Below are 27036 nucleotides of genomic sequence, written 5' to 3'. Positions count from 1 at the left end.
AGTTAGCTAATTTAATGGATGAACATGCATGGACAGCTAATTGCAAAAGCCAACACTTGCATGGCACCTACTGCATGCCTGGCATTGTTCTAAGCACTATTAACACATCTTAACTCATTTAATCCTCACAGAGCCACCAAAAGATAGACCACTATTGTTCATGCATGAAAAGAATCTGAGATGCAGAGAGATGAACTAAACTATATCACACAATAAGTCTGTGAAAGGGCCAGGATTTACTCCCAGGAAGTTTTATTAAATACTATGCTTTAGTGCCAGAGTGAGTTACTATGACTTGTCCCACCAAGGATCCTCCTCCCTGGATAATATGATGGGTTTTCATAAGAGAGGATAGATGAGAATGGCAGAGAATATAAGAGGACATGAATAAAGGCACAGAAAGTTGAAATGATCTGCTTACAATGACTCAGTGAAGCAAGCACATTCGTAAGTATTATAGTAAGTATTATAGTTCCTGCCATTGTGACTTTAGTTTCCTGCTGACAAAACACCCTCTTTCAGCTGCAATTTCTGGACTCTTTGAAATGATTACCAACCAGAAGTAAGTTTTATGGAACCAGGAACCAGAAGAGGACGTACTCAGAATGCAGGTGCACAATACCATATGTAATAGGCACTGCCTAGGGGGCCAAACTTTCTTTCACCTTTGGTGCTATTAAAGGCTTGAAGTATAATGAGTGGGTGAAGGAAGGATAAATATGGCTTAACACCCACCCAATAAAAAGTCTTGTTAACAACTCACTCCTCCCAGTTCACCACTGTCTGGGACAAGCAAAGAATCCAGCCCTGGCTGAGGGTGATGGACCCACAGTAATGGTGGACACTATTATTGTTCCTGATACTGTCACTGTGGATACTGGTAGTCTTAGTCCAGAGAATCTTTATTGCCTTTGCTTTGGTTAGAAATAAAGGGCTGAAGGGGGCGCCTGGGTGGCTCAGTCGGTGAAGCGTCTGCCTTCGGCTCAGGCCCTGATCTCAAGGTCCTGGGGTTGAGCTCTGCATCGGGCTCCCTCCTCAGCAGGGAGACTGCTTCTCCCTCTCCCTGTCTCCCCAGCTTGTGTGCTCTTGCACTCTCTCTTTCCCTCTCTGAATTAAATAAATAAAATCTTAAAAAAAAAAAAAAGGAAAGAAAGGGCTGAAGAACAGACCCCTGTATGAGCAGGCTTCCCCACACACTAATGTCAGGTGTTTGTGTTGGACAATTAAAGCCCACATTTCCTTCTCTGAAAACAGCCTGTCTCATGCTCAGATATGACCTAATGCTTCATCTGTGACGTGTCACAATCATTTTCAAGGATTTCTATTAAATTCCAGAATCAAAAAGGTAAATGGAGAACTGATTCATTAAGTCCTTTCTTTTCCCTGTCCCTTTATATGATTTGTTTTCTGAAACGACAGAGAGAAATAATAATTATTTGTTTGAAGGCTGTATCCAGACTCTAAATTACAAAACAGGACTTATAATCTTAGAGGATAATGATCTGTCCACCTGTAGATTTATACAGACTTCTTTGGAGAAGACTGACAAGTAGGGGACTTTTTTAGAATTCAGTTTGTCTTACATTGCGCCCAATAATTCAAAGCTACTCAGAGTATTTTCCTGAGTCAGGAGCCTTGAAATGAAAATGCCACAATTGTCAGCAAGAACGATGAGTGAGATCAATACAAACTGCCACAGTTGGGGAGGGGAGGAGGGGCGTTAATGTAGCACTCTTGTCTGCAAAAGACTGCATCTTCAGAGGACGTTCCAATACTGGACTAATGTGCCTGTAGAAGAACTGAGTGGCCCTCTCCCCCTGGAGGGAGGGGTGAGAACCTTGGGGTTTTGTTTGTTGCAAAGTGTTTCACAAATCATAACACCAGGACCTAAACCTTAAGGCAGGGGGGCACCTGGGTGGTTCAGTTGGTTGAGCGTCTGGCTCTTGGTTTCAGCTCAGGTCATGATCTCAGGGTCCTGGGATCAAACCCTGCCTGGGGCTCTGCACTCAGTGGGGACTCTACTTGAGGATTCTCTCCTCCCTCCTCCACCCTTTCCCCCAACAATAAATAAATCTTTAAAAAAAAAACCTAAAAAATCATAATGCAAGACTTAACTCCCCTCTCATGACCAGGTTTCCCATAGCCATTTACACTGCTTTTATTATTTCTTTGGTGGGTGTAGTTGTGGCAAAGTATAAAACTATTGAATGTCTGGATAATTTCGGTTGTGTTGGCAAGGCTATGCCGAGCTACTCTGACACTGCAGGAATCATGATTTGGCTGTGCATAGATTTATACTGACTTCTTTACAGAGGACTGACAAGTAGGGGACTTTTAAAAAGATTAGTCTGTCTTAGGTTGCACCCAATAATTCAGACTATTAAACTGAGGTCCCATTTTTTCAGTCCCAACACACTATCTAAATTTCCTTTTCATTGTTAAGTATATGATTACCATAAAGACCATTTTTCCTCACCCACCCCCAAGGCAGTTCAAATAACAAAAGCAAGACGTTTAAGGGCATTGTTTCTCCTGCTTTCATATGTAGCCTTTAACATGAGTTGTTTGGGTTTACGCAAGGGTCAGAAATGCATTCTCTTCATAATGTTCTACAAGACAGACTCATAGAAGTGCCTTCTTTTTATAGTGTTCCACAAAATAGACTTATTAACTTTGCTATTATTTCTGATACTTCTAAATGGATACAGTCCATCAAAGTCTCTCTGGTAAAAGGGCATATTAAGTGTGGCAGGAAGCTCCAGTGTTAGTGCTGAAGGGGCCCATGCATTCAGCTCGTCTCTCCTCTGCATAGCTAAGATGACCTACTTGGCCACTGATACTCAGACACCTTTCATTTTTTGTAGAGTTCTGCTGAGGAGGATCCTCTAGCCGAACCAAGACCATTCACCAAGAGTTCTGCGGTTAAATGTGATTCCAAACTTCCAGCAATTGACCAAACATCAGTCAAACAGAAACATAAAAGTACCATGACTCCAAGGAAGGTGGAGAAAGCAGGCCCCAGCAAACCCTCTTCAGGTGAGTGGCTGAGTTACTGAAACTCACAAAATCTAAAATCCCAGTATTATAGGTAATGACAACAGTCAGACTGGTGGTATTGGTTACACCTAGTGTTCTCCAAAGGGTGAACTCAGGCTTTGGAGGGTCCAATGATCTTATGCAAATGGTAAAATTCATTTCGGGGTAGAAGAGCAGGTCAAGGAGGTGTGAATTATGTAGAGTAACTGCTCCCACTGCCCATATTTCTGACCAATCATTGGCTTTGTGTGGCCCTTGCCTAGAATTGGCATTTTTTCATCTTCTTCACCCTTCTGGGGGAGGAATAAAGGCATCTGGCCCCAGGTATCAAATTTTATGACTCAAGTGAGAGCATGAAGAGAAGCTTCCAAAAGCATCTGAACACCATAATTTATAGCCAAGAAAGAGAGTAATAAAGTCCTCCAGTTCTGGGGTTGTCCTCTCGGGGAGGAAAGGGGCTTGATAAATCCTCCCTTTTGTGCAATTTGGTAAATAATTCACTCTTTAGCTGCCTTTGAAGCGGAGACCAGTCCTCTGCTTGAGGCAGGAGTTATTTAATAGTATCCAGGAAGAGGATAAATTCAAGTGAAAGCGTAGAGTCCCTGGGGCTCATCCCCATCAAAGCCAACATATGGAGGACAAACTGGATTCCTCCAGAATGGGACTTCGAAGTTGGGGTAACTAGGCAGAAAGGTCTGCCTTCTGCTTGCAGTAGAATGGAACGATCCAAATTAACTGCCGAGGAATTTGTAAATAGTGTGCAATTCATTTAAATACAAATCACAACTACTTTCTAATCCTAAATAGCTCTTGTCAATGCAACCTACCCGTCCAGTGAAGTCTTAATGCATTTTTAGAAAATGGCAGCTTTCCCTCAGATTAACCACCCACATTTTGTTGCTTTAATGAAGTTAAAAAAAAAAGCCAATTGACTTCCGAAATGATGTCCTTCCAAGCAAAGCCCGAACTCTCTTTCCTTATTTACTCAGGGGAAAGTATCGTCAATAGTTAACAATTTCTCATTTTGAAGATTTTTAGTAGGAAGTATGTTTTTAATTCAGCTGTTTAAGAATGGAATAGAGCAGATAAGATCATTCCCTAAATATTTCAAAATACATGCTGTAATTTATTGAATTGGGGATGTTTTTAATAGAAAAAAATTGAATTTAAATTCAAATAATGCAATTCCATTCACTCAATATAATTTCTAGCCTTCTTACTAAAACTGGGTAGCTATTCGCATGGGCTGCTTTGTCATCTGTGGAGAAAAATCATTAAGATGTACAGTTGAGGCCCATGAGATGATTTTGGTCTGTGTGATTAATACAGATGCTTTTCTGACTGACCAAACTCCATATGGAACGTACAACACTGACAAAAGGAAGAATTAATTCACTTTACATTCTATAAAACATCACGTCTGAAGAATTACTAGCCTGGAAAACACCAAGGTTTAGGCAAGAGAGCCAAGTTGGCAGAAAGAGATCTATTTCATCAAATGGGGGATGTTACTTGTAGTAAAAGGTTTTAAAAAGCACCGGCTTTATCGTCCTACTAGGACCCTAGACCATGTCCAAGATCCATGCAGGCAGGAGCTGGACTGGGCTCCGGCTGTCCAGCGAGGCTAGCAGTCCTGGTGATTGATGCCAGTTGCCACCGAAGCCGAAGCACTTGTGCAGCAAACCGCATTCGCGAAGCTGGCCAAAAGCAAAGCGTTGGTGTGTTGAGATCCACTCATTTTACATGTGTAGATGCACCCTCAGAGTTCCTTAATTAGCACAGTGAAATGAGAGCCCAGAGACATGGTGAGAATTTAAGCGGAGTCTTTTCAGGAAAAGTCTAGTTGAGTGGCGCTAGCAGCTCAGGGAAAAAAAAAACAACGAATACCCTGCTGTTGGAAAAAAAGAAGATTTGGGGCCTGAATTATCTGGACACATTGATCCAATCTACCAGGTAAATTCACAGGTTCTTGCTTTTCTTCACCTCTGCAGAGAAATATTTTCCTAAAGCTTTCTGGGGGTAATCCAAAGTCGGCAGTGAATCACCAAAACTCTTCCCATTTCAGAACTGGGATTCTGTGCAGAATTGAAGCATCAAACCCAGTGAAATCCCTTTGCAACATCTGTGTGATAGGCTAACCTTCCCCCACTGAGCTTTGCTAGACTTTTCCTGAATACAATAATATAGCTGGGAAATGTGGCCTGCCTTACATGCAAATCTGTGTAATGATAACCCATGACATAAAGGAGGTTTTCCTTATATCTGTGGGAACTACCATCTAGAATTTAGGGGCCCAGTCCAGCTCCTGCCTGCATGGTAAATTACAGCATTATGATCTCTAGGATGGGAGAACTGTATTCACAAGAGAATGAACTAGAAACCCTTGTTTTCTTTGTCTTAATGTTGTCCCCCCTCCCCACAATCTTTTTTCCCCTTTACCAAAAATCAGAGTTGTATTTTTAAAATCCTGATATAAATGCAGGTACAGACACTTTTACTACACCCTGAATTTCCAAAGCAAAACACAAAAGGGGAAAAAAATGAATAATCAGAAAGCATTCACCAAGCCAGAGATTTGCTTTATCTCCAAAAAGACTTGGAAAATTCAGGCAGTGAGTCAAGACCCAGCTGTGTCTGATGTGCGATGGATTCAGAAATCCTATTTCATGATCAAGGTGAACACAGATACAGGGTGGGAGAGAAGCAGTTACATATTCTTACTTCAGAATTCTGTCTGGATCCGTGAGAAGCAGAGCAGTCTGCAGGCCCAGTGAATGCTGGGGGACAGAGAAGCAAAGGGAGCTACCGTGGCCTCCAACTCCTGGACTCCTGCCCGCATCCAAGACTCCGCCCAGCCATAGTCTGACTTGTAAAGGAGCCACCTCTCCTTTCCAGAACCCGCAGAGGCATCCAAAGGCCATTGTGCTGTGGGGTTCCGGCGCCTGGAGCCCTGCAGACCTCTCTGCCTCAGTGCCAGGCACACGGGAAATGAGTGTGCCCTCTCCTGTCACCTAGAGCTTGGGCACCGTCTCCTAGTTATGTGCCAGGAAAATGGATCTGGATGGAGTCATGGAGCCTGCTTCCAAAACCTTGCCCTTTAAAACAAAGCCAAGTGTTCTGAAATTATCCTCACTTATTACTGAGTTCAATGTTAGTCATTACCAGATTCACATTTTTAGGAGTAGCAAAACCTATTCAGCTTTATAATGGCTTATTGTGAAGATGTATTCTTGTAAAGCTAAGAAACAGCAGTGAATTCAGATTTAAAAAGATAAACATCTAACATAACTATGGTCTTTTTTTGAGTTGGGAAATATTTATTTGAAGGGTAGCCAGGAAGAGAAATTTGGGGCAAATCCCAAATCTTCATAACTTACCTTGCAAATAAATCCTGTTGAAGATTTTCTTGAAAGGCCAAGATTAATGAATTTCCAGGCGTGTCCACTGGTGTCCCAACAACTTTCCAAGCCATCTGCCCAAGTAAGAAAACAAGCAACATAAGTGAATGCTCCCACTTCTATAGAGAGAATCAATTCTCAGTCGTTTATGGTAATACTTCTGAGACCAGTGGGGCTCAGGGACGTCACAGAGTCCAGAATTTGAAGTCCTGGTTCAGAATCCTCCTGGTCTATCACTTTATAGCCCTATAAATGTGAGCTGGCAACTTCTCTGAATTCAGTTTCCTTATCAGTAAAATCGAGTTTATTACCTATCTCACCAGGTAGACAGGAAGATTAAAATCTTGGGGAGAGCCTAAGCCTTAGGTAAAGGTCAGTCCCCAATCCTCCCTCTGCTTATGAAGCCTACTCCCGCCACCACCCGCTGCTCCAGGGTTGCCATCTTTTTATAAGCCGCTCAACCAAAGCCATTTTAATTTGAGATATGAGAGAGGTTATAACTTTATTATAAAAAATTTTAGGGGCGCCTGGCTGGCTCAGTCAGAAGATCATGCAACTCTTGATCTTGGGGTCATGAGTTCAAGCCCCACGTTGGATGTAGAGATTACATAAATAAGTAAATAATAAACTTAAAAAATGTTAACTATCTGATTATCAATGAGGTCATCCACTTATCCGGTACCTCTGGGATGTTAGCAAATCTATCCAATCGGCCCTGCTGTCCCAAGGAGGAGGATACCAGGATGCATTAATTTCCTCATCCATCACCCATTCATTCTGCACTTTAGCATTCTGCTCACTACATGCTTACCTGCCAGGCGCTGCATGGGTACTGGGGACACCGAAATAATAAACAGGACCTGCCCTCCAGGGGCTCACAGCTTAGCGGGAGGGCAGGACACCAACATGTCCCTACAAAGGTAAGTTCCACGAGCTTGTGGGCAGGGACAAGTGGGGGGAAATTCCTAAAGCATGGGAGATGTAACCAGGGGGAAAGACAAGAATGATGTGCCCCACAGGAGGTATGAAGTATGCAAAGCATGGAGGAGAGACAGAGAAGAGGGGGAAGGACAGACACACATCGAAGAATGGCAAGTCGTCTAGGGCCTTGGGGCTTGCAGCGTCCCCAGACTAGAGCAGAGGCATCACTTGAGAGCTTGTTAGAAATGCAGAACCTCAGGTCCCAGCCCAGATTTACTGAACCTGAACTTGCCTTTAATAAGATCTCTGGGATATTTGTATGCACATTTGAGTTTGAGAAACTCTGCTTTAGGAAGTATAGAGTATAAAGCAGACACCCTACAGGTAGGCAAGGACCAGGTCCCCAAGAGCCTTGCATGTCAAGCAGAAGGCACTGAAGCCTCAGCCAGGGAGGGGATCTAAGTGGGAAGCAATGCAATCCAACTGGCATTTTAAAAAGCAGACTGTAGCATGGAAAGGGTGCTCGTGGAGGGTGAGGGCAGTCTGACAGGCTGAGACACCAGGCAAACTGTAGGTGCAGTGCACCCAGAAACAAGAAGGACTGGGCCTGGAGTAAAAGCAGAGGGGATGGGGGAAGGACTGGGCTTGAGGATGCTCAAGGAAGTACACCTGGCAGAACTTGGTGACCCCTGGGTGTGAGGATAAGGAAAAAGGAGGAACTAAAGAGAAGCTGGAGTTCTGGCCCGGAAAACTAGGCCAGTGAAGGATGCCTTTGCCAAGGCTGAGAAAGCAAGAAGAGAGTGGGTCCCATTCCGTGAGTGTTGTCTCTGACCGGCAGGCACGCTGGCCAGAAGGAAACGCCAGGAAGCACCTAAGGATCCAGGTCTGTGGCTCAGCAGAGAGCTCCTGGCCGCCAGCAGGAATCCAAGGGCCTGGAGTGCAGGGGGGCTGAAAAGTGTCTTCCCAGAGAGAGTGTGTGGAGCAAGCAGATAAGATGTGGAGAAAGGACAGAAGGACAAGACAACCACAGAGAAACGATGTGAAAAGCAGGAGCTGCTCCAGGAGCCTAGGGAGACATTTGGAAATGAAGGAACAGATAATCACGTCAAATCCTACACAGGATACAATAAGGACTGAAACCCCCCCCCCCCAATTATACTGGAGGTAATGGTTTTCAACTGGATGGTTCGAATGATGGCATTTTAGAACTGGAACTGATTTTCTGCTGCACTCTTTCCCAAATTTCTCTGATGATAAGTATCAGCAGGGAGGTAACTGATTAAAATACACATTCCTGGTTCCCATTCCTGACCCAGAGCGTCAGAATCTCTCAGAATCTCCAATAAAGCCGCCTGCAAAACCACGTCTTTAACAAGCACTACAGGTGACTGTCATCACAGAGGTTTGGACACCCGTCTCAGAGCCTTGCTTCTAGAACTTTAAAGTTGATGAGAGATACCTGGGGACTTTGATAAGCTGCAGGTTCTGATTCGGTAGGTTTGGGTGGGCCGAGATTCTGCATTTCCAGAAGCTCCCAGGGAACATCCATGCTGGTGGTTGAAGGACCACCCTTGGAGGATCAAGGCTAGAGAAAACACCAGTCTCATTTTGCAGATGAGGAAACAGGTTTCAAGAAGGTAAGCAGTTGATCCAAGGTGACCCAGCTGGTTCGTGGCAGAGCTGAGAGATCTGTCACGCACGAGGGGGTCTCTCTGGATCGTGACTCCATCAGGTGCCCACACTCAGCCTCCAGCAAGGTTGGCAGATTAAGTGTGAGGTTAGCGAACAAATCATTAACTTCACTTGGACGCCTCCCTCGTCCACCTGCTTCTTCCCCGCCTTGGTCCCTCTCCCTTTCCACGATCCCACCAGGATCTCTCGGCTTCTTTCTCTTTTCCCAAGCCTCCTCTCGGTAGCAGAAAGGCCAGATTAGGGCATGACCGCCACTTCCTCCTGCAGACAGCTGGAGGACTGGTGGGGGGAGAGTCTTACCTAGGTGAGACCCTGCCAGCCACCGTATGTTGCTGCCAGCACAGCTAATTAGACTGGCTGTGGGAGAGGAGAAGGGACCCAGCGCTTCCACGCAGGAACGTGGTGGGGAAAGAACTTTCTTGTGTCTGGCAGGGACGCCAGAGACTATTGGCTGGAAGAGGGTGTGATGATGAGGCCATGTCCCTCAGTTAACTCTTCAGTGACTCAGAGATCCAAGACTGCTGCCCCTAGGACACCTGGACACACCAGCCCCGAAGAACACTTATTGAGTTCTGATTCATTCACAGGCTTTTTTATGTCCTTTCCCACCGTGAGTGCTGCTTCCTGACTGCTCTTTTTCTTTTGTGCAGGTGACAGCAGCGAGCACCCCCTGTTCTGTGTTGAATATTCCCCTTACTGCTCCGTCTTTGCCTTCTCCCCCGTCCGGCAGCCCAATTCCAATTACTGCTGCCTCCTCCTGCCACTCGTGCCACCTGCCTCCCCGGCGGCCCAGGTCCCCTCCCCCCACCTCGCCCCGGGGCCCGTGCCCTCCTTCATGAGCCCGCCTTCCTGGTCCCCGGGGCCCGTGCCCGAGTCCCCGGCCACCCTGTGCTACTTCCCCGTCTCCTGCCCCACCCCGGCGGAGACCCCTGTGCTGTGCCTGCCGGGCCCCAGGAGGCCCAGTAAAATTTACCTGGTGTGGTAAGTCGCCCTTGGCCAGGCACACAGCACAGCGGCGTCGGGGAGAGGGGGACGCGAGGCTTCCAGAAGGCAGGTGGGGGTGGGGGTGGGGGGAGCCGGAGGGGCAAGGTCACCAACAACTCAGGGGCGGTGAGGTGTGCAGGGGAGCAGGAAGACGAGACAGCCACCGCCCCTTCTCCCCACCTCCTCGTGGCGCCGAGGAGTGAGCAACCAATAAAATCCCGTCATCTCGCGAGACTCCTCTGATTGCTTCTCTCCCGCGTGGGGGCTCTTGCGTGGCGCCGGGGGCCACGTGACCGGGCGCGAGGCGACGCACCGCGCAGGTCCCGGGAGGGTGGCGCGGGTTGGGGGACAGGTGCTGGAACGGGAAACCCCTTCAGAACCGCGCTGAGAGGGGACAAATTAAAGGGCTCAGTCACTGTTTACATTCCCTTTCCTGCCTACTTATTAGGCACCACATTTCCCCAAATCAAAAATCCCACCTCCTGGGCTCCAAAATAAAACATATTTATGGTACATAATTAAGCTCTAATTAAGATCTGCTCAGGGTATGCGAGACGACGCACGTCTCCAGCACACCCGAAGCGGCGAATCGACGCGGCCCGTTGTTGGTGACTGTACGGCAAGCGGCAAGCTGCCTATCACACCAAGGAAGCCCCGGCTCTTGCGATTAAGCTGTAATTCTTCCCACCGTCTAAGGGAAGCGATACGTTTTCAAAGAAGGCATCTCTGAGAATCTTGGCACCTCCTTGTCAAGAGGCGGGGAAATGGGGGGCGAGGGGAGAGAAGGTTTAGGAATTGTAATTTTCTCTGTTTCTTTTCGACTTTGTCTATCGAGAACCGTGTCTGTGTATGCAAGTGACGTCAAGACCTGACCGATGATCAGGCACATGGAAAGAACATGGACCGTTAAGTGGACTTGGTTCTCAGTCAGCAGGGCCTTGTATAAATATAAGATGACTACCTTTCTCTTTCCTTTCCTGGTCAAATTAAGAACTATTCAGTCAACAATTACAGTGTCCCAGCATCATCAAGAGAACTAGGGCAGACACCTTTGATCTAAATAGCCATTGGGTTTCTTTGCTACTGGAGGCATCACCTTGCTCAGACACTAGAAGAAGCTACGGTGTAAAGCAAACCAAAATCTCCCCCAAATTCACTGACAGACTTCAGGGTGTTAAGGAAATGAGACTCCTGAGCACAAATCTCTCCCTTTCTCTCAAAGGCAAAGGGTCTGTCCTACTCCCTGAAGAGTGTAAATGTATAAATATAACTTGGGTCTTACTGCAGGTTAATGTATGTCCCAGGCCACAGGGAGGACCATCCTGGAAAGGCCCCAGAGGTCTGAAGTTTGGTTCGATTTGGGTACGGGTAAGGTGATTAGGAACTGGAATCAGGGTCCATACAAGCTATGCAGCCTAGGTCGCCTCATTTGCGACTGCAATTTCAGGTCGTGAAAAAAGAATATTTTGTTAAGAGCTTGCTTTCCATAGAATCCAAAGGGTATCACAAGGAACAAGTCAACGGTGCAGTCCAATTGGATTACAATCTTTAAGGTCATGACCAAAATGTCTTACTCATCTTTGTGAACCCTCAAATTATTACATAGCAAAGGCACACAGGTATTTGTTGAATGGATTATAATAGGGAGTTGTTATTTGCCTTTTGGATTTTATAGAGGATTGAGGGAGGGAGTCAGCCAGAACAGCACAGCAATGAAGGCTGCTGAATAGATTATTCTCAGCCCATGAAACCTGCATAGCATGTTTCTGGTCCAGTCCAGTTCTCTCACGGGAGTGACTTCAGATTCCCAGTTAATAGTTGTGATAGTAGTAGTAAACTGTTTATGGTAGAAGCTGCAGCTACCATTTAGAGCAACTAATAAGCACCTGACACTGAGTGAGGCCGTTTACGTACGTTATTGCGAAACTTGGCAATAATTCGGCAAGGTAGGAATATTCCCATTTCACAGCTGCAGATACTGAGGTTCAAACTGCCCAAAGTCAGAGGCTCCTGCCCACACTACCAGCTTCACCGCCAGACCTAGTAAAAACAATCTCTAGGTTTTCAGCTTTATGACTTTAATTTGCTGAAAACTCAGAGACGATATGGTAATTTTTGGAAAGCATTTAGAAGATCTGGTGCTTTGAAGAAAGCATTTTTTTTTTAAAGATTTTATTTATTTATTTATTTGAGAGAGAGAGAGAGAGAGACAGCATGAGAGGGGAGAGGGTCAGAGGGAGAAGCAGGCTTCCCGCTGAGCGGGGAGCCCGATGTGGGACTCGATCCCAGGACCCTGGGATCATGACCTGGGCCGAAGGCAGTCGCTCAACCAACTGAGCCACCCAGGCACCCAGAAAGCATTTTTTTTTTAACAAGAAGACAAAATAACCTGTTAAGTCATGTTGGATGTTTAGCATGAGAAAAAGTTTATTCTACTTTTGGAATCCCCTGTAGTAGCTGGGTAGCTGAATGCATCTTCGGAAGTCCTGCAAATCACACTAAGCAATATGACTATTTGTCCTACAGGAGACAAGGCAACATAAGGCTGGCTAAGACAGGATCCTCATCCTTAAGGAGCTTACTGTCTAGTAGGAGAGAAAAGATGCATACCTCAGGCAATGTTAGAATATGCAAATGCTAAAGGTCCTAGGAATCCTGAAAGTTCTGGCCAAAGCAGAGTCAGAGCAGAGACCGGGGCCATAAAACTGGAAACAGACCTAGGAGGACCTGCTGGCTGGGACAGGCTAGGGAAGAAAGGTCTTTGGGGAGGAGGATCACACCCCTGGACTGTGTGAGGGTGTGGAGGGGGCTGGGGGCATGGGGCTTTGGGGATGTGAGGTTCTCCTGCCCAGAGTGTAAAGGAAATGTGAATATTCTAATGGGATCCCTGCTAGGAATCAAAGTGCAATCCTTGTGCCTAGGACCTTTGGGCCCGAGCCCCAAGCCTGCCCCTTCCCTGGTCCCCCCTCTGTTGCTTCCTCAGTGAGAATTCTGTTGCCTCCTGCCCTGTCATCAGGTGAGGGGCAGGAGGGAGTTGCTGACTGCTGGTTGCTGGGAGGGATGAGGTCCTAGGTGACTAGGGAGAAACTCTTGGTGCTGAGAAGGTGCCTCCCTCACCTCCTCCGTGCTGGGTCCTATACCATAAAGCCCCTCCCACTCTCCTTGAGGTCAGGAAACTGTGTCTCATCACCGCCCTACATCCTCTGAAGAATATGTCCTCATTTTCTGGAGAACTCCCTTCTCTCCTTCCTGGTCACCTCTCCAGGCTCCACCAACTCGCCCCACATGAGCCTCCACCACCGGCAGCCCCCTCTTTCTAGCACGTCCCCAGTAGAACATAGTCCCCTCTGTCTTGGGGGGCACAGAACCTAGTGCCTCCCCCTCCTGGGGCCCATCAGGAGAAGCAGGTAGTATCTAATCATTGTATTAAACTCGGCCTCATGAGCCGCCATGGAGAACTTTCATTCATTCCTGAATCTGGACGAAAACTATTCACACAATCACAACTTACACTCTGGAACATAAATCCAGTTGTCTTCACGGGCCAAGAATGGCTGCTCTCTCGCACACGACTCAAGGACCTTCCCAGTTTTACCCACGTTGCCTGCTGGCCATGGTTATTTGTGAAATATCTGAACTGTCCAAGAGGGGATGAGCTGGGCATATTCTCTTGGAAGATTTAGTTCAGATATTCACAATTTAACTGCCTTTTAAACCCAAGAACTTGGGTTTAAAGAGGGGTGTGGAAAATACCGGAACTCTTGCCCCAAACTCCACAGGCGCTGATGCTTCATACACGCACGGAAGAAATGTGAGATTATTCAACCCAATTAGCGACCCAGTTCAAAATGGGAATTTAAAAAAAAATTCATTGGGAACTCAATCCGTGTTAGCATTCCAGCTACCGTCTTCCTGTGAGTTTATCATCCTGGCACAGTGGTGGGTAACACATAACCAAGAAAACAGGTATACTTGATAGCCCAGATGCCTGGAACCTTTCTGGAAGGCCATGTGAGCTGCTAAGAAACCACCTGAGGATAGGCAGGAACAAAATAGGCTGTGATTCAACCTTGGAAGAGCAGTTGGGGAGAGGGCCTTTGTATGTCCCAACTGCAGGTTTTGACAGTGTTACCAATATGTCCATCCCAACATCTATGAACTGGAAGCTAGACACTTCTTAGCAAAAGAACACACCCCTTATAGACTCTGCATTGCAGGTGTCACACATGCTCATTCATGGTGATAACAACCTTGTAAAGTAGGTATTATTTTCATTTAACAGGTAGGGAAACTGAGGCTTCAAGAGGTGAAGTGATCTGCCCAAGCTCACACAGCTCCAAGGTCCCAGAACCAGGGTCCAGATCCACCTCTTCTCTGACCACCTGGGCCTAGTCCCTTAACTGCCTTCCCCACTGCTGGGCCCTTTGAGTATTCTTTATGCAGAAGCTGTTTCCCTGTAAAAAAATAATAATAATTATTGAAAAGCTTTTGTACCTTTCAGCAACCCAGGCACCACAGATTTTATCAAGGAAGAGGAGGCCAAACTTGGGGAGACTGACAGTCAGCCCAGAAACGCAGAGCCCAAGAGTGCCGGGGGACAGAAGCAGACTGAAGACGCAGGCCCTCAGGGGACCAGGTAAGGACTCGTGGCTCATGCATCTTGGTCCTCGGAGAGAACTGACTTGCGCTGTTACCCGGTGAATTCTGTATGGTTTTTAGACACTTGTGCTTTTATGTGGAGGAGAGTGTACCTTAAAATGAAATGCTTAAAAGGTTTTGAAAACAAACCATTGGGGGGCGCCTGGGTGGCTCAGTTGGTTGAGCGACTGCCTTCGGCTCAGGTCATGATCCTGGAGTCCCGGGATCGAGTCCCCGCATCGGGCTCCCTGCTCGGCGAGGAGCCTGCTTCTCCCTCTAACCCTCCCCCCTCTTATGTACTCTCTCTCTCTCTCTTTCTCGCTCTCTCAAATAAATAAATAAATCTTTAAAAAAAAAAAAGAAAACAAACCATTGGATCTAGTTCCTTCTCTGAAAGAGGCTAGCAGGAAAAGGTAGGGCAGGCGGAGAGTTTTTTCTTTTTCCTCCCATTTATTCTATTAAGTGTGATTGTGCATGGTTTTGAGTGGAGGCCAGCAATTTGGCTTCTGGAGAGGGCATCTGGGTGGCAGGTGGTGGGATCAGGGTGGGGAACGAGGGGTGGAGAAGCAGTGTGCAACTCTGGGGATATCTCACCTGGCCCAGGAGGCGTGGGTGGATGGGTGTCTGTGGGTGGCAGACTGCTCACGTCCCACAGGGATCTTCTCGCCTCCAACCCAGGGTGTCAAGATCTCGGTGTGTAAGAAATAACATCAAAATAAATATATGCTTTATTTCCAAACACTGGTTTGGTGGATACCTCCTCTTTCAGTCCTGAGCATCCAAAGGCCCAAGCCATGCCGCTCCACTGACCACGTTACCCTCCCCTGTGGTAGCAGAAGGAATAGGACCCAAGGAGCCTCCATGGGACTCCAAAGAAAGTGACACTTGACAGCCAACCTTGCCATGGATCTAGTCTTCCCCTTGGAGAAACCACTGAGCATCCCACTTCCTCACCACCCAATGAATGCTGTAGGCTTTATTTTAACATGTGATCTATGCTTTGGTGGACACCTGTAAATATAGAACATGGTAGTGGCTTGGATGGCTTGGATTAGAGGCAATGAGAGCATATGTGAATCTACAGCGATCAGATGTCACAGGCTTCTAGTGATCTAACGCCTCCTGCTGAGAAGGGCAGACCTCCCTTCTAATTCCTCCCAAGTCTTCTTTCTCCCAGCCTTGGAGCCTGGGCTGGTCATGTAGACATTCTGGGTTATGGTTCCCTTGTCTAAAAATCAAGATAATAAAATCTACCTCTCTGCATTCCTATAATAACTAAAGGAAATAATACATTGATGAGCACCTAGCTCTAGTGGGTACAAACTATTGTTAGTTTCTCTCCTGCCACCTCCCCAGTGGCCCTAGTAAGCCCTTGAATATTATCTGAAAGGTGAGGTTTCCCATGCCTGGAACGTTCCCGAACCCATGAGGCTCATATAATCCTCCGCCTGTTCCCAGAAGACATTTTCTGTTATCCTGACATTCACTGAGAATTTGTCCTAATTTTCTGGTATATACTCAGTTTTTTCTTATATAAGGATAAGGACTCCTTGTCTTCCCCCAATTTTTTCCTCACTAGTCTCCAATTCTTTCTCTCACATTCTAAAGTGGTTTGCATAAATTAGAATAGGAGCCAGATGCTTGAATTGTATCAGGGAGAGATTTGAAGCAAATGTGACAAAGAAGTAATATATAGAAAGCTCTTACAAATCAATAAGAAAAACACGAATACCTAATAGAAAAATGGGAAGAAGCATAGCAGGCAATTTCCCAGAAGAATGCAGGTAGCAAATAAACATTTGAAAACAAAACAAAACAAAACAAGTTGAATCTAAGTAATACATGTAAATTTGCACGAGGTCTATTTGGCCTCCCAAATTGGCTAAGGTTTTTAAAATAATACTCATTACTGGTAGTGAAATGAGTAGCATTTCCTGGGCACTGGTTGTGTCAGATTCTATGCCAAGCACTTGCTGGTGACACAGCTATGAGAGATGCCTTCATATCCTACCTGTAGGGTAATTTGGTACAAACTGGAATTTGGCAACATGTGTGAAAAGTCTTTAGAAGGGTCATCTCTTTTGACGTAGCAATTCCATGCCCACGAATCTGTTCTAACGAGACACATAGTCAAAGATGTATGAGCAAGGACATTTATCATGGGGTAATTTGTGACAGCAAAAACCATGAAACAACTTACATACCCAGGAATAGGAGAAGAGTTAAATTATGATACATTTATGTAATGTACTTAATATCCTGTTCTTTTTCTTTTTTAAGATTTTATTTATTTTTATTTATTTATTTGACACAGAGAGAGAGACAGCGAGAGAGGGAACACAAACAGGGGGAGTGGGAGAGGGAGAAGCAGGCTTCCCGCTGAGCAGGGAGCCCGATGCGGGGCTCGATCCCAGGACCCCGGGATCATGACCTGAACCGAAGGCAGACGCTTAACAACTGAGCCACCCAGGCGCCCCCTTAATATCCTGTTCTTAAAGAATAATTGAATTTATGGCAGGAGATCATGGTCACAATAAAAAGTTTAGGGAAAGAAAGCAGGACATAATGTTGTATGTACCCAAATATTCCAATTTTGGGTTTTTTTGAAAAAGTATGTTTAGAGAGCTCGGAGTTGTAAATTCAAATGCCTTCAGGGAACAGGCAGATATGGCAGGAGAAACACATATCCAAGGCTGTGGAGACTGAGGTAAACCAGAACATACAGCCTCCCCCTGCAGGTGGTTGCCTCAGAGTGCAAAGGCTGAGCCAAAGCACTACCGCAGGATGAAAATAGCCCAGGGGTCTTGAGTTGGCAACCCACCTCTGAATTCCAGAAAATAAGCAACAGCCATCTGAGTTTTGGATTTTTTCCTTCTTTTTCATCTTCTTCTGAAAGCTCCAAATTTTCTCCAAATGAATAGCGACTACTTGTATAACCAGAGGAAAATGTTAAAGGTCTATGGCTGTTGGAATGTAGGAAAACTACCGGTTGGTCAAGCACATGAAGAAGTCTAGGCCAAAGACATAGCCTGAGGGTAGATAGATGCTTTTTCTGGCTTCATCTTGTTGCCTCTATAACATTCGGTCACACCTACTTGAATTCCCGGATGTGGGAGGCCCTCCCTTCTGAGCTGAAGTCCACACGGGGCCCAAGAGGCATTCGGCAGAATCTGTAGGGCCCGGTCTATGAACAGCACATCCCGGCATACCAAAGGGGGTGTTTAGTCCCAGCCCTAGAGCTATGAAATCTGCTCCCTCTCTGATAGACGTAAGAAATCGGGTTAAAATAGCATAAATATAGAATGGTGCAGTCTGCCACCTTTAGGGGAAACACGCCAGGAAGGCTGATTGAACCCTTAAAGAGGAAGGCAGTGGTGGTGACAAAGAAGAGTGAAGATGCACTCCCTGCGGTGTGCCTGGGACCCACAGGAGCCGCCCCGCAGCGACACTGACTTCTGAACGCCTGTGGTTCCTGTTGAGCGTCCAGTCCCGTGTTTCAGAAGCTGCCCTAGCTGCTGATTTTGTGTAGGTGTCTTGACGCCCAAATTAAATTGGCTCAGGGCAGAGGGGCAGCGATGTCTTCAGGGACAGACCAGAACATTCAGGTTCCAGCGCTGGTTAGCTAATCTCCGAGGCCCTTCATCAAATTCAAAATGAAAAGTAATCAACCGGAGCCTGCATTTCCAAATCTCCTGTTATCGCTTCCCTCCGCCCCTCCCCCGCAAAAAAAAATTATCAAGAGAATTCAGTTGGTCACACAGAAGCATGTGTCCCTCAGAACGCGATCCAAACCAGCTCCACTCCTATACGCACACCGCCAGATGCTCAGAGCTTCCTGGAATTGCTGATACATCCCTTACTGGGGGTTCTAAATCCCACGAGGGGCCTGAGAGTAGAGCTTAACTGATTTCTGGAAGAGCTGATGAGTAAAAATGCGCACTGCGTAGTCGCTGAGTGTCCCATGCAGTTAACAATAAAAGAGGCTTACAGAGTATTAGGACGTTAGAAACTGGTGCTCCCCGCGAGGCCCTCCATTAAAGCGAGTCAGTATTGACTTGGCCCTTGGCTGGGCCAGATGCTCCGAGGATTTGCAAATCAAATCCTTGCCTGAGCTAGTACCCACATAGGCCTTCCCGAACCCTCGGAGTCCCGTGCCCTCTTTGGGGTGAGTGTCTTCAGAAACTGAACAATAAGGACAGCAGCACCTCATTAGATCCTGCAGGACAGCACAAGGGGGACAGGGCAGGAAGGAACAAGAAAGGGAAATGGAATCAGAGAAGTACTTTCAGGGTCCTATCCACATTGCGAGGGTAAAAAAACCCCGAGCAGCACACACAACATCACAATGGATTAAACAGATTCTCATTTTCACGAGGAAATGGGAAGGCCAGCCAGTTTCTTAAGGGGACCCAACCTGTAGCAGGCTTGAGTTCGAATGATCGCCCCATCACTTACTAGAAATACGATCTTGGGTAACTGATGGGACCTCCCTAAGCCTTGGTGCCCTCAGTTATAGTGTGGTGTGATCGTGGTACCTGTTTCCTAGGGTTGTGAGGCCCAACTGGGTGTACGTAATACCGTTAGTATGGTTCCTGGCCTGTTCAGTATAAGCCCTCAGTAAGTAGTGCTTATTTGTTATTTTTATAAGGTAAGTTTTGACCATGTGATTTCACCGCTAGAAATTCCTACCCATTTGGGCACTTTGCCTCCTCCTCTCTGTACATCTCTTCATACTTTAGAATCAGGAGGTAGGGGGGAAGAAGTCTATCATAACCAGAGGTTACAGATCAACTGGGGGGCTAGTGACAAAGACAAGGTAATGATCTCATGAGAGAGTTATAATTTTTATTGCACTAAGCAGTAAATGTAACCAAAATCATCAGGGTAACTGGACACCAGATTCTAGAGCCTTTCCGCCGATCTGCCAAGGTAGATTATACTCTCCTTAAGATTTTGTAGAGCTGCGTGTGAAGCAGGAGTGTCATAAATGTATGCTGAATGAATCCAGATGAGGAGGCACTGCTGGTCTTTGTAGAGGTCTGGTTTTCCTGCTCCATAAATACTGGAACGAAAACCATCATTTGAGAGATTTACCCATTCTCAGCCCTGGCTGACCTGGACTGGACAGTCTTCCCAAAGCTTCTGCAGAAAAGACTTGTATCCTCAGGGTCACCCCGTCTCCCCAGAACCAGCCTGAGCTCCACAAATGTATAAAAGGAGAATCCAAGAAGTAGTAAAATGAAACTAACTCTACTGTCCTCCTTTTGTACCTCCAGCCATTTTAACCATGCATATTTTCTTCTCTAGGCTTCTTTGTTGCCTTGAGGGACTCTCCCTCTTGGTGTTAGAAGTCTTTCATCCATGAGCACCTATAGGAGAATGATAAACTTGTCTTTTCTCCATGCAGATCCAGTAGTTCAACAAGAGGGCCCAATGCGTGCAAGTGACACTAAGCCAAAGAGGCCAACTCGAGAGAGAAGAAGCTTAGTTTCATCCTCACAGCTAATGACCATGACTGAGAATACCCCTGAGAGAGCCAAAAAAGGAGACCCAAGTGCTCTTTCCCAGAATGAGCCACATCCAGGCCTATGTCAGGCCTTCCAAGGAACAAACAGCCCTCAAGTGTTGAGTGAGTCCTTGGGGCCACCACTCCAAACCACCACCACGGGAGGACCAAGAAGGGCACCATTTAGGTTCAGAGATGAAGACTTTTATGCCATTTTGTCATTAAACCCTGGAGGAGAAGGTGATGACACTGAAGAAGAGACCCTAGTAGAGGAAGAAATTTTATTGGCTGGTATGCACCTGCCTCGTTCTCCTCCCAATCATAAGAGAAGTCGATTTCTTGGGATATCAGTCTCTCAGGCCAAAAATAAAAATTTTGAAGAAAATCCCGAAAATTGCAGAGCTAATTCTGTAAGAAGAAATGAGTCTAGTCATGGCTCATTAAGAATAAGCAATACAATGGTGCCTGTGATAGAGCCACCTCCTGTTGGGCCAAGGGTGTTTCAAGACCCCGAGCCACCTGACGGGGGGTCTCCTAAAGACAATGACAGTGGTGACAGTGAACATGAGGATGGCACCTTTCCTTCATGGGACACAAAATCCGACACTAGTCTAGATGGTGACCTCAATGCTGAAAATGGATTTAGAGATTGTACTTCGATGGAAGATAGGCCTGGTACCCGCGATTACGAAAGAGATTGGCATGCCTATTTAAACAGTTCTAGTAGTTCTCTTGACCATTTTCTTTCTAGTAGGCCAACGGCTCCAAGATCACCAGTGAATTCATCTTATAACACTCCTGGATCATTAATGCATTCTGCTATGAGAGAGGATATTCCAGTAGATTTGTCAATGTCGTCTACCTTCGTTCATGGTGCAGACTCAGAGGGAAACTCAAGGTTTAATGTTCGTCGACCACTGTCCCCCATTAGAAATAGGAATCCATATGTCAGTGCTGAAAACCATAGTTATTTTCCAGTAAACAGTGCACATGAATTTGATGTCAGGGGAGCAGAAGATGTTACTTTAACAAGCCCATCACAGGGGGCTCCATTATACACAGAAGACCTCTTACTCCATCCTCAAAGCAACTTGTCCTTGGTGGAGTCTTCCAGCTCCTCTCCATCAAGAATGAACTTACAAGGCCATTTGCATGTGCCTGGGTCCCTGCAAGAAAACATACCTTTTACTTTCTTTGCAGTCTCTGATTTCCCAAATCAAAATGATAATGGAAACAGACCAGCAGTCTCTGCTTTCCTGGATGAAAAGGAAGCCACTAAGATAAAGGCAGACCCCGAGAAACTCAAGAAATTAGTGAGGAATTTTCATAATTAGATGCATATACTTTTTTTTATTCCATGTTTCCCAGGTAGAAATAAGCAGTATCTTCATTAGAGGGTCATGGGAATTTTAAATCATAGATAGGCCTTTCTTTGGCATTTTAATAATTGCTTATATCGAGGCAATTGTCTATTTTGTTGCTCTTAAGATATATGTATCTATGAGGAAAAGTTTGGTGTTCCAGTTCAGTCTCTTCAGTCTTCTCAAAGTGTTTTTTTCCTTGAATACCATAACTTTAAGGAAGGCAAGTTTGCTAGACATGAGGGGGTTTGGACTGCTATGTAGGGCTAGCTCTTCTTTTTTTTAAAAAAATTTTATTTATTTGAGAGAGAGAGAATGAGAGACAGAGAGCACGGGAGGGAAGAGGGTCAGAGGGAGAAGCAGACCTCTCGCTGAACAGGGAGCCGGATGTGGGACTCAATCCCGGGACTCCAGGATCATGACCTAAGCCAAAGGTAGTCGCTTAACCAACTGAGCCACCCAGGCTCCCTAAAGGCATTTTCTTTTTTTTTATTATTATTATTATTTTTATTCTTATGTTAATCCCCTACATTACATCATTAGTTTTAGATGTAGTGTTCCATGATTCATTGTTTGTGCATAACACCCAATGCTCCATGCAGAACATGCCCTCCTCAATACCCACCACCAGGCTAACCCATCCCCCCACCCCCTCCCCTCTAGAACCCTCAGTTTGTTTTTCAGAGTCCATCGTCTCTCATGGTTCGTCTACCCCTCCGATTTCCCCTGCTTCATTCTTCCCCTCCCGCTACCTTCTTCTTCTTCTTCTTTTTTTTTTTTCTTAACATATATTGCATTATTTGTTTCAGAGGTACAGATCTGAGATTCAACAGTCTTGCACAATTCACAGGGGCTAGCTCTTCTTACCAGCAATTAAGAACCAGGATTTTTACGAAAAGGTTGCTATCTCCCCAGAGAGTGAACCACTCCTCACTTGAAGTTCACCAGCTCTCTCTCATGGAACTTTGTGCAAATCCAACCAACAGCTCTAGAATTTGAATCTTTCCAACCAAAAGGCCAGTCCCAACCAGTTACCATGGTTACCTGGGTTCTCTGCAGAGCAGTGCTGGGGTAACCACTGTTTCCATTTCCTGTGTGTTTCTCCTGCATGGGAGAGAAATAAGATCTTTTGTGTTCATTGCCCTTTTCTTTGATCTTTACTGTCTTGTAAGATGATTGGGGGATATTTCACAACTATGAAATCTGATACTTTTTAAAGCCATCATTAGACACCATGTCCGGATTCGACCGTTTCCTTTATGACAGGTGTTACCACACCCTAATGTTGGCTTACTGATCTGGAAATGGATTCTTTGAATGCAAGCCTCCTTTGTGTATGTTGGTACGGCTCATTTGGGCCATTAATTATCCAACTGATATTCATTTGCGAGTGGGAAAATTCCATGGCAGTGAATGAGAGTGCAGGAGGATAAGACAGGACACAGGATGCACCCCAACTACTCCTCTAGGTCTTTCATCCAACTGCAGGAATGAGTAACTTTCCTGTAACTTTCCCGGGACCTTTTCTTTTCCATATTATGCAAGCTACCAGCACACTGACCCATGGTTAAGGGCCAAAAGGCCTCACATGCACCCATCTACACCTACCAAGAAATACACCTTCAGACCCACTTGTCGGGAGTCTGGACTTTCCACTATCCCAAAGCGATGCCTTTGGGCTAAAAATGATTTTTTAAAAGTGCATCCACGTCTCGGTGTGGCAATGCATTAAACAGCTATGTTTTGTACTTTATCAGACACCCTCTTTTTTTCTGTATATAGTAAATCTTATGCTTTTCTTATTATCTTAAAAATGTTCATTTTAGGAAATAGGAAAAATATAAACTTCAAAGAAAAATCACCTGTAATCCTACAATCCAGAGATAAGCACTACAAAAAAACTTTGCTTCCCAGTCTTTTATCTTTGCATATAAATGTGATTTTTAGTACACATTGGCTCATATTTTATAATATGCCTCATTTTAATATTTCAAAACCATTTCTCAATGCCACTTATACTCTTTAAAAATTTCCCCTTGGTTAGTTACTTTAATGCATACAAATAATTAGGGAATTTGAAATAAAACAAAACCCAAATATCCCTGTGCCTACTTTCCAGCTAATAGAACTTTACTGGAGCTCTTGAACCCCTCACCCACCCTATCTCATCTTCCTCCCTCATCTACGCCCTCCCAACCCCTTCTGCCCCCAGGAAACCATTCTTGCATTGCATTTATCATTGTTTTGCTTTCAATTTTTAAAAATGTTTTATTTAAGTAATCTCTACACCCAACATGGGGCCCGAACTCACAACCCCAAGATTAAGAGTCGCCTGCTCTTCCAACTGAGCCATCCAGGCGCCCCTCCTTTGCTTTTAATTTTGTTGTTGTTGGAAGTTTTTTGCTTTCTGGTTTTCCCATAGGAATATATATATATATATATACACACACACACACATACCTAAACAATATATTGTGCACATTTTTTAATTCTGTAGAAATGTTACCATTATTTCTAAACTCTGTAGAAATGGAATATCTATTCCTCTGTGACTTGCTTTTTCCCCTAGCATCGTTAGCGAGAGGCTAACCTTGTTGATATTTTTGGCTTTACTTTGTTCACTTTCACGACTACAAGGTAGTCCGTTATATGAATATACTACAATTTGGCCATTTTCCTGTTGATGGGCATGGGGTTCTCTACTGTTTTCTGCAGACAGGGCAGCATAAATGTTCTTGCAAATGTGTCCTGGTGCACACGGGAAGAGTTCTCTGGGATATTTATCTAGGGGTGGAATTGCTGAGCTACAGGTTAGCGCACCTTCCACCATGCTAAATAATGACCGTTTACTGTCTTACTAGGAATGTATATGGTTGTACATCCTTGCCAGCACTTACATTGATTGGCTTTTCAAAATTTTGCCTCTCTGATGGGAATAAAATGATAGTGTGGCTTTGATTTACATTTAATTTCATTGACTGTTAATGAGGCAAAGCATTTTATGTGCTCTTTTAAATGCCAAATGACCATTTGTGTTTCCTCTTCTGTAAAACACTTGTTTATATCTTGTGCCCATTTTTCCTTTAGAATATTTATTTCAGGAGTCCCTTATACATTCTGGCCACTGATCTAATCCCTTAACAGTTACGTGTTGGGAATATCTTTTCCCAATTTGTAGTTTGTCTTTCCTCTTTCTTGATATCTTTTAATGAAAATAAATTCTTAATTTTAGGGGCGGCTAGGTGGCTCAGTCGTTGAGCGTCTGCCTTCAGCTCGGGTCATGATCCCAGGGTGCTGGGATCCAGCCCCACATCGGGCTCCCTGCTCCGCGGGAAGCCTGCTTCTCCCTCTCCCACTCCCCCTGCTTGTGTTCCTGCTCTCGCTATGTCTCTCTCTGTCAAATAAATAAATATTTTTAAAAAATAAATTCTTAATATTAATGAAGTCAAATGTATCTTCTTTATGGATTGTGATTTGTATCTTCTTGTCTTGATGAAGAAGTCCTTTTGTAACCTAGGGTCATTATGAGATGCTTCCTATTTTCTTCTAAAATCTCTATAGTTTTACTCTGCACACTTAGGACTTAATGTGAAATGGGTTTTGGACTTAAATGTGAAGTGAGGTTTAATATGCGGTGTGAGGTATGCTTGATGAACTCCCAACTATCGCAAGATCTTTCCCTGCTAAACTGAAGAGCCATGTCTGTCATATAACATAACTATAAATGTCTGAGTCTGTTTCAGAGCTGTCTATTCTGGCCTGGTTTTTTTTCCTAATCCAATACCACAGCATCTTAATGTCTGTAGCTTTTATAAGTTTCAGTAGCCGATGGCGCAAAGCCTCCTTCCCCATTTTGTTCCTTAAGAGTCCTTGACTATATACATTTCAGAATCAGCTTGTTGGGATTTTCATTGAAACTGCATTGCATCTATAAATTATTTCTGGGGAGAACTGACATCTTGGAGATATTGAGTCTTTGAAAAATATGGTATATCTCTTCTTTTGTTTGTGCCCATCATGGAACACTATAATTCTCTTCCTTTTCATTGACTTCCCTTTCCTGGGGAGGGAGGTCTCTGAAGAAACTGAGCACATACGTCTCTCTCCAGAGCAATGCCCTTTCTTCCTTTTCTTTGATTTTAGTCTCTAGCCGGTTTCCTTTCCTTGCCCAGACAGTCCCCAGTCCATGAGGATCCTAAAGAATAGGTCTTAGGCTTCTTAGAGCCTCCCTACATGAACATCAACCGGCTAGTCTTCACTCATCATTTATTAGACACAAACATATTTGCTTCCATTTTCATAATTCCATTTGCATCAGATTCCAGCAGCTTACATTCTGGAACGTTGGCATAATTTGTTGGCCAAGTGTTGTGCTATTGGTGAGTTCACGTCCAGGTTCATTGGTTCATCATCATCCCGACCAACATCTATTGAGTGATCTGTGTGTGCAAATACTTCACCAGACACCAGATGTACTTTATAGTCTGCAGAACAATTGCCCCGCCATCATGGCATCCAGTCTGCTCACAACCCTGTCAGCTACGTACTGGTGGTATTATCATCACATGGCTTTATGCATGAGGAAACAGAGACCTGAGAAGCCGAAATAACTTGTCCGTGTCATCAAACTCACAAGTTTCAGAGGCAAGCCTCAGACCCAGGCCCCCTGCCCCCAGATCTCCCACACTCACCAACACGGCATACCACTACCTTCCACAAGAGTGGGGCTCCCAGCCTTTTCCATGGTTTCCTCTAGATTTCTGGTAGCAGGGCTGGTTCTTGTGGTCGGCTCACATGTGTCAGGAACTGCCAAGGAGCTGGATACAAGGCTCCGTGCACTTACTATCAGTCACCTGGAAGAATTTTCAGTAGGGTCGGAAGGAGCCGTGGGGAAGCCCAGGCAGCCCTCCCCCTTTAACGTCCTGGGAAGTGGTGTTAGTAGTTGTAGTTTGTAGAAACTGTGCAGACCCCTGGTCACCAGGGCTTGTTTTCCATTTAGTCTCCTGGAGGAGGACTCGGAGGAGGAGGAGGGAGATCTGTGTCGAATCTGTCAGATAGCCGGGGGTTCCCCAACCAACCCCCTCCTGGAGCCTTGCGGCTGTGTGGGAAGCCTGCGATTTGTTCATCAGGAGTGCCTGAAAAAGTGGCTGAAAGTGAAAATAACATCAGGTAGGTGGGGAAGGAAGAGCCGCAAGCGTGCCTCGCCATATAATTAGTGAGATGCTGCAGTGTGGGACTCAGAGCTTGAGGGCAGCTCCCTCTCCTCAGGGAGCAGTCGCCGGGAGAGCCGTGGCCCCCGAGCCCAGGGCTCTCGTTCACAGCCCCACGGACAGCAGCCAGACTAAATGCTGCCTTTAAATGATGGGAGGGACATGAATTTGTTTTTCCAAGTCGGAGAGAAGAATCCTGGAATCTGCTCTTGGATCCTACCCCGCCCAAGCCTGAGCAGAGATGCTAAGATTCCCTCCCAGGAGGAAAGAAACTAAAATAGGTCCGTGGT

At 45.5% G+C, this 27036-nt stretch overlaps 1 protein-coding gene across 1 annotated transcript in view; it reads left to right on the top strand.

Moving 5' to 3' along the window:
• MARCHF10 (membrane associated ring-CH-type finger 10) overlaps positions 1–27036 on the top strand; it is a 73453-nt gene that overhangs the window by 28548 nt on the left and 17869 nt on the right. The window contains exons 3-7 of the mRNA XM_044921841.1: positions 2865–3036; positions 14533–14667; positions 20077–21488; positions 24252–24346; positions 26536–26705. Of these exons, the coding sequence (XP_044777776.1) occupies positions 2865–3036; positions 14533–14667; positions 20077–21488; positions 24252–24346; positions 26536–26705 (1984 nt within the window). The remainder of the gene's footprint in view (positions 1–2864; positions 3037–14532; positions 14668–20076; positions 21489–24251; positions 24347–26535; positions 26706–27036) is intronic.

This window comes from Neomonachus schauinslandi, chromosome 15 (assembly GCF_002201575.2).
Source record: "Neomonachus schauinslandi chromosome 15, ASM220157v2, whole genome shotgun sequence".
Taxonomy (NCBI): Eukaryota; Metazoa; Chordata; class Mammalia; order Carnivora; family Phocidae; genus Neomonachus; species Neomonachus schauinslandi.
Note: the sequence above shows the minus strand (reverse complement) of the source record. Positions and strands in the feature narration are given on the sequence as shown.